The sequence below is a fragment of the Durio zibethinus genome, chromosome 4, assembly GCF_047325235.1.
Source record: "Durio zibethinus cultivar Kanyao isolate XHJ-2024 chromosome 4, ASM4732523v1, whole genome shotgun sequence".
NCBI lineage: Eukaryota > Viridiplantae > Streptophyta > Magnoliopsida > Malvales > Malvaceae > Durio > Durio zibethinus.
The window spans coordinates 17810705-17822314 of NC_143165.1; the positions used below are offsets into that span (position 1 = coordinate 17810705).

The window sequence follows — 11610 nt, forward strand, 5'->3', positions numbered from 1 at the left end:
CTACCTCACTTCCTGCCACGGATGTTCAATGCTTGTTTGTTCCTCTTCTTGACACCAAACTTAGCAACTTTCAAACTCCTATGCACAGAACTCAACCTTTCGAGGGCTGCTTTCGTTAAATCTGACCTGCGGTAGTTGTCTGTCACTTGGTTTTTGACTGCCTTGGCCATCCTGGGGAACTCCTTTTTCCTGAAAAACTTGGCAAGCTCCAAGGCTTATTCTGCTTCTAAGTCTTGGTCGTTGCTAGCAGCACAGACTGGTCTTTGCCCCCGCGTTGAATGCTGACTGTTCTCTTGTTTGCCAACCCCGAGTGTTTGTAGGAATTGACATTGTTGGGCTCTTTGCTGAACTGAACGCTAGCAATTCCTCTTCCAAATTGATTCACTAGAAAAACAATTGTTTTTCTTTACTACCTCCCAAATCAACTGTCTTCGGACTGTTTTTTTTTTTTTTTTTCTCCTTTTACTAAAACAAATTCTGTTTGAAATCCCCCCTCTCTATGGAAAATGTAAAACAAATCCTATATCTTGATCCTATATGATGGCTGTTTGCCTTTGTGTCTTTTATTGCAGCAAAATTTGCGGCTATTAATTCCAGAAATAAGGTTTTTTTTTCCAGGGGCAATAAATTTTGCATCCCTATGTTAGCATAAGGCTGATAAAAAACAGATTGTTCAAAATTCGTACTTTGCTTTTACTGAAAAAGCATGGTTGCTCGAATCTATGATGATTTCCACCGTTTCAATGAATAAACTCTTTTTTTTTCTCCAAAGTTCCTATATAAAGCTTTTTCAGGTTAATTGCTAGCTTATAATTGGTCTTTGTGTTACTTTGTTTTATAAAATTGTGCAAAAGCTACCCTATTTTAGGAAATAAGAGTATTCGGAATAAAATTTTTAAGTAGCAAAACTATTGGTTTCTTTTTGTAACCTTTCTGTCTCTGTCGCCAACTTCACACTATAAAAGAAACTAAATTAAAAATGCCGCTCGGTCCCCATCTGTTCCTCAACTTTTATTATTATTTTAATTTAAAGCTGCAATAAATACAGAGAAGAGAAGAGAAGTGAACAGACCTTCACTATATAATTCTAAGAAGGGAAAAAGCACCTTCCCTGTATGCTATCCTCCGCCCAAACCAAAAAAAAAAAAAAAAAAAGAGAAAAAAGAAAATAGATTTAAAGCGCTTTTCAGTTTGCTGTTAACCGAATCTCTGTCGCGTCTTTTGGATCGTTATTCTCAAAAGTTCAAAATTTCCGACGGGTTAGTTCATTTTCTGGCACTATTTCTGTTAGATCAACTAACTTTTACTTTCATTTTCCTTTTCTTTTTGATATTTTTGTTTGGTTATTGCGAAATTGAAGGCATATAAAGGGAAAGACGCATGTAAAAACGAAAACGGAATTTTGCTTTTTTTTTTTTTACCACTCTCGATTGAACACAGTTGAGTGGGAGACTCTGTTTGTTTGTTGGTTTATTTGACTCTTAGCGTTCTTGTTTTGGATTCATATTATTTTCTCGGAATTTTTGTTTAATCCATTAATTTTAAGGCAATAATTCTTTTGAGGTTCGAATTAGAATTTGAATCTGCACTTTTTTTTTGGATAAGCTGAATTTTTATTTATCCAAAGTCAGCAGGAATCTGCTACAATATAACTGATCTACAACTTAACAAACAAAGGAAGACAATTCATAAACAGTTTATTCTAAAAAAATCTACATTCAGATTCCAATCTTCACTAAGTTTTTTGTTTACCATATCTCCTGCAATAAGTTTCAATCCATGCAGCCTATATCTTACAATTTCCTTGACTTTGTCCACCATTTGTGCTGTCCTTGCTTGAATATCCTCTGGTTCCTTTCCCCCCATATGAAATATATACATGCATTCCAGGCAATTCTCAATAGAGTTGAGATCAAGGCTTTCCCTTTTAATCTGTTCTCTGCCCAGCTTAGTTCTGTGTGCCAACTTCCTACTCTTCTATCAATCTTGCAGTTTTTGTTAAAATTATCTTATCCTTTCTGAGCATGCTTCTTTTGGCTAATCAATATGCATTTCTGTTGTTAAGGAAGAGTTTTAGATCAAGTCAAAACCTGTGATTTTTTTTTCAACAGCTGAAAAAGGTATGCCTGTGGTTGTAGAGTCAGCTTTGCATTGTTGGATGATGGTGTTTACTCCAATTAGAAGTGCTGCGGATTTGTGAAGGTCCTTTTTGCAAGAGGGTCATCCAATTTGTAGAAATGTCCGAAGCCGAGTGCCTTTTGTTGAAGCAAAGTAACCATCATTGAACTGTTTAGAAGAACCATCCTTTATCGTCTTCCTTTTCATTTCCTTGATCACCTCAAGCAGATACTACTTTTAAATTTAGATAAACATTGCCCTTGCATTATTGTGTTTGTCTACATGAGATATTGTTCACTTTGATTCTAAGGTCTTATAGTACAGTTGCACAAAAGGTGTTTCATAAGTATGGGTTTAAGTCTCTACATATATACCATAGTAGATCCTCACAAGCTGTACTAATTTATTAGCCATGTAGGTTGGGTCCCTAGTGGTTAGTTTCATCCCTGTAACACGAGCATTGAATTGTGATTTTTGTGAAACTATCTGTCCTTTACTTCGTCACCATGTTACAGAGATATTATACATCCTCTCAACAAATTTACTTTGTGCACCCTAGAAAATTTCATGTGACAATTAGTGAGTGGAAGCATAGGAAGAACAAAGGCTTTTTTTATGCGTTATCCTTTGATTTAATAAGTTTGTTTTGCTTTATTTTTATTTTTCTTTTTCTTTATATAAGCCCTCTTTGTACTATAAATTATGAATTTTACTCCTTTACAATGTTCCAATGCATCTATTACTTATTATAGGATTCTATGATATGTTCTTATATGATTTGACCTTTATTTCCTGCAAAATTAGCATTTTATTTTGTTGTTGTTGTTGCTAGTTTGTGGTGTGCTATTATTGTGACTGCTCATGCTCATGATCCTTGTTTTCTTGTTTGCTGTCTTGGTAATTGTAATCTTCACTGTATTCGTGTATCATTGTTTTCTTTTGTCATCGCACAACTATTTCTTTTTGTTTTCATGTATTAACCTTTTCATATGTTTTAAAATCAGTGAAGATGCCAGATATCCAGTTGGTTGCGCACACTGTAAGGTCCCATGGGGTTAAAGTTGCAAGGACACACATGCATGACTGGCTCACTCTTTTGCTTCTCATTGTGATAGAGGTCATTTTAAATGTTATAGAACCATTTCACCGCTTTGTCGGAGAGGATATGTTGACTGACCTGTCATACCCCTTGAAAGACAATACCGTTCCCTTTTGGGCCGTTCCTGTATGTTCTAGCATTGAGATATACCATCTTACTGGAATTACTTTTTGGCAAGAGAGTTTGTTCAGAGTCAATCAATGACAACACTAAAGTATAATGCTTATGTTCTTCCTTGGAACAGATGATCGCAATAATACTTCCATTTTTTGTCATTCTTGTCTGCTATTTCATCAGAAGGGATGTTTATGATCTACACCATGCCATACTGGGTAACACTACTTTTCCCTTGTGATTCTGAAAGTGCCTCACTTTTTGTCTGTATGTAATTGCATTTAGTAACGGTTGGTGCTTGCCTTTATCTTCAGGCCTTCTGTTTTCCGTACTTATCACTGGTGTTATAACTGATGCTATTAAAGATGCTGTTGGTCGACCTCGTCCAGACTTCTTTTGGCGTTGTTTCCCCGATGGAAAAGGGGTTAGCCTCCTATTTTCCCTAATTTCGGTTTTATTTCTTTTTGTGAATTTAAGTTTACATAATCAACAGTCTTGATCAGTCCTGTACTTTGTCAACATGCAATTGTTGCATCATACATGCACAGGTGTTTGACCCTGTGACAAAGGATGTTATGTGTACTGGATTAAAGAGTGTCATCAAGGAAGGACACAAAAGTTTCCCCAGTGGTCACACTTCGTGTAAGCAGTCTAATTATTTCCAGCATCATGGCTTTTTAACTTGAGTTGTGGTCCTCTACTTGTGATGTAGTATTTTATGTTTATTGGAGATTGCATGTAGCACATGTATGACTGTCTGCACAGACGTGTGATGTGCTAACCTCCTAAGCCCGGGTGGAATTTGACTTTAATTTTTTTAGGATACAAACATATCAGCACTTTTTCTATTTATTTAGTTATTATAATAAGCATAAAAACACATTTGTTAATCATCTTCACCTTCCTCTCTTCTTTCATTTTTTTTTTTGCTTCCTGAATTTTTGCAAACACACTGCATATAGTCTGAAGATAATGCCCTGGCAAGGTAATCCACCAAAACTATTTTCATTGTTTTTACAATTTCAAAACAGTTTGATTGTTATTCAACAACACTTCCTTTTGGGGAATTCAAAAAAGAACAGCATTAAAGTTCTTGTTTTTTCTGTGATTTATAGTAGTCTAGATGGATGTTTTAGATCTTGAAATTTGAAGCAATTGGATTGAAGAACAAGACCTCAACCTTCTTGCAGTCTGTCTGGTTGGTTACATGGATTGTATTGAACAATATCCTAGTGAGCTCTTTAAGAAAGATATTGTTTTTTTATAGTTACCCTCCATGTCTTCTTTGGCCTACCCCACCCCTATTGACACAAAATTCTCTAATAAGCAATTGGATTTCCCTTAAGAATACCCATTCCACCTTAAATCTGTCTCCCTCATTTCGTCATCATTTGGTGTGCCCCTACTTTTTCTTGAATGGACTTATTTTTAATCTTATCTTTTCTTGTAGACCCACACATCCATTACAGCATCCTCATTAACATGGATGTATTAAAAGGAAAGCAAAATTCTGATTGCTTATAAATAGTATCTAAATGTGCCTTTATTTCTTTCAACATGGTTGTACTTTACCAATTATCGAAGATTGAAAAAGTAATGCTATTTTTTTCTTTTTTTTAAAATTTTTTTAATTTTGAAGATGAAAATATAATGCTATTTAGATAAATAGAAGGATTAAATAGTTCATAATACCAAAAAGAGAAAACAAGGTTTTGTGCAGGTATGTATGTTTGTGATGATCACAAGTTAGCTTGTGCTATAGTCAAATTGGATGATTGATTGGATTTTATTGGATAGAGAGTATAGCAAAGTTCCTAGAAGACTAAAGTTTAGTCGAGCAAAGTTGTGTTCAACTATCCACATGTTCTGAAATGGACATAGTATGAGGCTACAATGATATTACATGACATTTTTTGTTCTTATTCTTGTTTTGACTTCTTTCCTTTTGTATATCTGGTAATTTATTTTTGGGTATACATACAAGTGTGCTGGTTTAATTATGAGCTTTGCTGTCATTTCTTATGTATTTGCTTTCATTTTACCTTGAGTTTATTACAAAACTAGAAATGACTTTGAAGGAACTTTGTTCTTCGACATGCAGGGTCCTTTGCAGGTCTTGGTTTTCTTGCATTATACTTGTCTGGGAAAATTCGGGTATTTGATCACAGGGGCCATGTAGCGAAGCTATGTATTGTCTTCTTACCGTTACTTATTGCCGCTTTAGTGGGAATTTCTCGAGTTGATGACTATTGGCATCATTGGCAAGATGTTTTTGCTGGGGGTCTTTTAGGTTTGTCTCTTGGACACCATTTTTTTTCTTAATTTTTATTAATTTTCTCTTTATATTCCTTACGTTGCGACAAGTCTTTTTCCGTTTTTGTTGTTAACTCTTTCTGCAGGGATAACAGTTTCATCATTTTGTTACATGCAATTCTTTCCAGCCCCATATGATGTAGATGGTATGTTCCTCAGGGCACTATTCTCAACTTTTATTACTCTATGGCTATTTCCCTATATTACCTTTTGGCTACCTCTAGTATTTGATATAATTATTCATAAATTGACATTGGAACATGTAAGCCTAGTTTAGCATTGCTGTTGAAAGTAGCTTTTGCATTTTAAAGTTTCTTTTGACCCAACCTCAAAGCTAAACAGGGAAAAAAAAAAAGCTTTTGGGTTTAAAAAGCTAGTTTGCAAACCTAAACCAAAAAGCTCCTTGAGGTGCTTTTGTGATGAAAAAGTGTTTTTGGGATAGAAAATTACCATATTATCCCTATATTCCTAATATTTTATTTTTTTCAACATTTCAATTACTCACAGTACTTTTTCACATTAATACTAAATACTTAAAATTTCTAATCATACTTTTTATGGTATCTTTTAAACATAATTTTTTCAATCCAAATATTTTCCAACGACTGTAGTAATGCTAAACTAGCCCTTAGTCAATACGAATATAATGAGCATAAAGATGATATCCATCTTGCACATTTCAACTACTGTTTTATTCTTTCCGCCTTATAACATTTATGCACTGATGGATTGGATATTTCTGTTGTGTTATTTTGCTCATGTGGACAGGTCAAGCTTTTTCTTTTTTTGTGAATTTAGGATTTCAGTGTAGTTATGTCATTGCTTAGCTCAAGGGAGCTTCATATTAGACTTGGTAGTGCCGCCTTTGGAAGGATTTTTGGTGTAAATTATATTTAATTGGATTCTTACTCAATGGAAAATTAAAATGGCGGGGGGACAATTAAATATCTTTTACTGCAACTCCTAGGTCTTTCGTGACGACATAAATAGAATATTTATCTCCTCTTCCATCAGGAATAATGGGGAAAATAAGGAGGAAGAGGAGTAGGATAAGGAGGGGAAAGCTTGATATACAACGAAATATAAATGCTAAAGATTAGGTGAAAGGCAGTTTCCATTTGTTTGATGCCGTTGGGTTCTTCATGCTGATAAGAATTGTCAACTGTCATTGACCTTGAACTCCCAGGGCAGTTTTTAAGAGTACGTAGGCATATATCAGAGAAATCATACCATTAATTATCACTAGGTTTCTTTCTAATGGACCGTGCAGGCTGGGGACCTCATGCCTATTTCCAGAAGTTGGCAGAGTCTCGAAATTGCAATCCATCCAACACCATCAATAGTTCAAATGCACAACAATCAGAGCTGGAGAGTGTATATGTCGATACGCAGCATGGCAGGGGACCGTCTGGAGCCAGTACTCATGACTCTAGCCCTATTCTGGACGAAACCAACCGCCTGAGGAGATATTAATTATTGAATTTAGACTGTAGAGAAGATGTCCATAGTCTTTGAGCTTACTACAATATATTTTGCTCTTACACTCGTTTGTTAGGTATTGAAATATGGATTTGCTTCTCCTTGATGTCATATTTGTTAAATCATTTCCAACAGTATGTGATGATGAAGAGACCTTGTTTGCTTTATTTCACAACTGAATCAAAAGATACGATCTTCACCACCATTACTAAAATTAACTCTGGGGGCAGCTGTGCATTAGGTAGTGTATGAACTCAGCTTAATTAACTCTTTTCCTTGGGTAAATGCGGTTTTAACTAGGCCAGCAGTGATAATAGCGTGACGCATTTTATTTTTATAATTATTTTTTTATTTAAAAAAAAAATACTAAGAGTGTGTCTCATTCTGTTAACTTGTGAGGTGTGTATCAAATATATATATATTTTTTATCTATAAACTTATCCTCCAAATAGTGTCACGCTTTCATCTGAAAAATTAAGCCTAATTTTTAGGCAAGTTATATTTGTCATAAATTATGATTTGAAGGTTGAAGTGGGAACTAAATATAATGCCTTCTTTGGAAAAATTAAAGCCTAACTTTTTGACAATTAATATTTGTAATAAATTACGATGTAAGGGCTTAAAATATTCGAATTTAATCACCATTATAATACCAAAAAAAAAAAAAAAATTTACTTTCTATTATCATGAATCGATTATCAACGAAAAATTTTAACCACGAATGCAATACAAAAAATAAAAAATAAAACTCCCCCTTAAAAATTCATGGGCATGAATTTTTTTTTTATTATATAAAAAAAGTAAAATCTTAATACAAATAAGAGAGAAGGGAAAAATTTGATCCGAAACTAAATTTTTGATGTTCTTTTAAACATCTTTAGTCAAACATTTTTAATCATGAGACCAAAAGCTTAGGGACATGGGCATGAATTTTATTTCTAAGAAAATAATGACCAAAACTTACTTTTATGATTGCTTTTAATTTAGTGAATTTGTTCAACAAAAATAATGAGTAAAAATAAAAAATTGTAACTATGATGAATTAATTTTAAAATACAATTTAAAGATTAATTTACGCTCAAATACAAAAGAGGGCAATCTGTAGTTACAAGAATAGAAGGGACGATCGACGGTGGTGAAAACACATGGGTGGGCGGTAGCTGTGAAAACCAAGGGAGTGATCAGCAATGGCAAGAACCCAAAAGGCGATTGGTGGTAGTGAGAAACCCATGGGCGAGAATCGAGAGACCATCTACAACGACGAGAACCCAGGGGCGATTTGTAGTATTGAGAACCCAAGTGGGAATCGGCAGCACAAGGAGCTATTATAACTTAGGTTAACTTTACACTTTCCATTTAATTTTCCTTTAAAAGATCATAGTTACTTTTTGTACTAGCTAATGTTTTGAGTTAAAACAGTTTCTTTGTTCATGCCGTACTATGAAGCCTTGATTATTTTTTGTAATTCAAACGTAACGACAGGTAAATTATTCTTTATTAATGAATTAATTTGATATCTCACCATCATTAAGATTAAATAATAAAGGTATTCAAATATTTTGAATGGTATATATCTTTATATTATGTCTTTTCTCTTTTTCATTGTTGAATTTTTAAACTTATAATATTATCATTCTTTCAAAATAATTATAAATATCCTAAATTATTAAAGCCTCATTTGGATTTAATTATTGTGATTTAGCACCTTTTTATTACAATTTCACCATTTAAACCATTTATTTATTTATTTATTTTTTGCCAATCATTTCAAATAATTTGAATATGAAGAAGACAGTATCCAACTACATTGGATTAATAATTTTGGACCGGAGGGATAAAGGTCCAGTGAGGCACTTTGACAAACCTTTCACCATATTAACCATTATTAATTTTTTAGTTCTTAAAATATTTTTTGCCTTTTATTTTTATTTTGTACTTATATTTAAATTAGTTTGCTTTATTATGTTTTATATTTCATATGTTTGATATTATTTGTTAAATAATATTTATAATTGCTATAAGTTTTTTTTTTAAATATTAAATATTTTAAAGTATTTTTATAAGTTTTAATATTTAAAATCTTAACTGTTATTTTATATAAATTAATGTGCCACTATTTTTATTAAATAAAATTATCAACTTTTTAAATATTAAAATATACATAAAAATAATTTAATAATATAGTTTTAGATTAAATAAACATGAGTTGTTTTTATATGAGTAAATGTATTATTATTTTTTAAGAAATAATTATAATTTTAATACAAAGATTATCATAAGATACAAAATATATATCACTAATTGCATATTATTTTGTTAATTTTTTTTTTTTTTTTATGCAAAAGAGTGGTAGAACCACTTACAATCTTAAGGCTTTAGGCCTTAAAATCCCTAATAGATTTTCGTCCACTAAACGAACTAAATTTATTGGAGGGTCATCTAACACATATTGATTATCAGCTTAACTAAAAGCCAAGTTAGCCAAATAATCAGCACAAAAGTTTGTTTCTCTGAAATTATGGTGAGCTTTACGCTCCCTATTTTTTGCTGATAAATTGTTGACACTAATGGATAACATGGTAAAGAGGATCTTTCACATGAATAGAACCCATCGTTTTTTTCAATTGTCAATAGAGAATCTGATTCAATAACAACTCACCTAAAACCTTTCTCCCAATCTAACTTTAGTCCCATCTGAATTGCATATAATTCAACCTTACGCATTGAACCATATCCAATTTTCTAGTAAACTCAAATATCCAATAACCATCAGAATCTCTCGTAATGTCTCCTATGCCCAAATCACCTAAATTAGAAAAAGCACCACCATCCATATTAATTTTATGAAAAGTAGATGGGGAAGGTTTCCAAGCAATAAGAGAGACCTACTTTACATAAGTCCTTTTCTCTGACGGTCAGCAAAATACTGCCAAGCACAGTCTTTGACAATATTAGCAGCATAATCAGGTAAAGAAAATCCCTGTTCAAATACGCATTTATTCCTCCATTTCCAAATATTCCAACAACCAAACGCGAACAAAATCGGCCAAGGGATTCCATCATGCACAACATTGCTTCTAGCAAGATTAAAAATGATCCAATCAGACAAAGAAAGGAAATGTTCCAAGGTAGACCCCCGAATCCAACAATTCCATAACATACTTGAGAATTTGCAATCTTTAAGCACATGTAATGACGATTCAATCTGATTCTGACATCTTGGATAGGAGGCTAAATTTGAAATCCCTCTTAACCATACACGCCTTTCTTTTAGTATCCTATTATGCGATACAGACCGGAAAAAATATTTTGTACGAGGAGGCACATCCAATTTCCACAACTTTAACCAATTAATATTGGGCTGAAGATCACCTAATAACAACTTGTAAGCCAAGCTATCGAAAAAATACCATTCGAAACAGCAGACCAAAACAATTGGTCCTCCCTATTATAAGACAATGAAAACACACCAAACTGATCTTTAATCGACTCGGGTATATCCCTAATCCTACTCCAATCCCAATCCCCATTTGAATTCACAAAATCACTAACACACTGCGATGCATCTATGCTTGATAGAACTCGGTTACATCTTGTCTTGAGAGGTTGACTACCCAACCATTTATCACTCCAAAAGGAGGTTTTGTTCCCATTAAATACAAGTTTCCTAGGCCCTTGCATTACCAACTCCTTACTCCAAATAATACTTCTCAAGCATAAGCACTAGATTTTTTAGAGGCTTGGAAGAAATGAGCCCGTTTTAAATATTTGGCCCTCAACACCCTAGCCCATAAACCACTGTCCCCTTCAGCTAAAGGCCATCCAAGCTTGGCCAACACTGCCTTGTTCATATCTGATGTGTTGCGAAACCCCAAACCTTCTTTTTTTGGGTCGACATATACTATCCCATTTAACCAAAGCAACTTTTCGAACATTCTCAGTGCCTCCCCGCAAAAACTTTCTATTCAAAGCATCGATCTCCTTTGTTACTGCTACAGGAAGTTTAGCTACTTGCATCGTATAGTTGGCAATTGTGTTTGTGACTGGACCAAAATCGTTCTACCAGCCAAGGACAACTGCTTTGCTTTCCCCGAACATAGCCTTTTCGTCACCTTATCCACAAGAGGTCTATAAGTATGAATGGAAACACGGGATGAATGAATTGGAACACCCAAATAAGTCCCAAAATCAAAACTTTGTTGCATACCCGTAATTCTACCAACCTCAACTGTAACTGATTCTGAAACATTAGTCAACATAAAAAAACTAGATTTGTCATAATTTACCTTCTGACCTGAAAGAGAACAAAACTGATTCAAACAATCCACCATAATAGAGCATTGTTCAGCAGAAGCTTCACCAAAAAGAAACAAGTCATTTGCAAAGAAAACATGTGAAAGCTGAGGGCCACCATGAGACGGGCAAACCGGTTTCCAAATACTGTTACCGTCTGCATTGTCTATAATATCCAATAATTTTTACATGTA

General features: G+C 33.7%; 1 protein-coding gene and 1 pseudogene across 9 annotated transcripts; one reads left to right on the forward strand and one right to left on the reverse strand.

Annotated features, from left to right (window-relative positions):
* Positions 1 to 1866, reverse strand: LOC111288965 (large ribosomal subunit protein eL28z pseudogene; annotated as a pseudogene).
* On the forward strand, positions 556 to 7341 carry LOC111288050 (lipid phosphate phosphatase 2-like). Of its 9 annotated transcripts, none has more exons than XM_022878802.2 (9): positions 556 to 1259; positions 2112 to 2271; positions 3123 to 3343; positions 3462 to 3549; positions 3646 to 3755; positions 3880 to 3973; positions 5433 to 5621; positions 5731 to 5790; positions 6915 to 7341. In XM_022878802.2, the coding sequence occupies exons 2-9, from the start codon at positions 2238 to 2240 to the stop codon at positions 7115 to 7117; spliced, it is 999 nt and encodes a 332-aa protein (XP_022734537.1). In that variant the 5' UTR covers positions 556 to 1259; positions 2112 to 2237; the 3' UTR covers positions 7118 to 7341. The 9 variants fall into 9 exon arrangements, with proteins under 9 accessions (XP_022734537.1, XP_089615936.1, XP_089615940.1 ...); XM_089759810.1 differs by having other exon boundaries at positions 989 to 1259; positions 2066 to 2271; positions 3835 to 3973; XM_089759813.1 differs by having other exon boundaries at positions 1050 to 1259; positions 2145 to 2271.
* Positions 7342 to 11610: the final 4269 nt, after the last annotated feature.

What these genes read in the sequence shown, in the direction of transcription:
- LOC111288050 (XM_089759810.1), top strand. Translation starts at nt 2,238, where the DNA reads ATGTCCGAAGCCGAGTGCCTTTTGTTGAAGCAAA. An exon ending in TCTACACCATGCCATACTGG is followed by an intron (nt 3,550 to 3,645) that starts GTAACACTACTT and finishes CTTTATCTTCAG; the next exon opens with GCCTTCTGTTTTCCGTACTT. An exon ending in TTTTGCTGGGGGTCTTTTAG is followed by an intron (nt 5,622 to 5,730) that starts GTTTGTCTCTTG and finishes CTCTTTCTGCAG; the next exon opens with GGATAACAGTTTCATCATTT.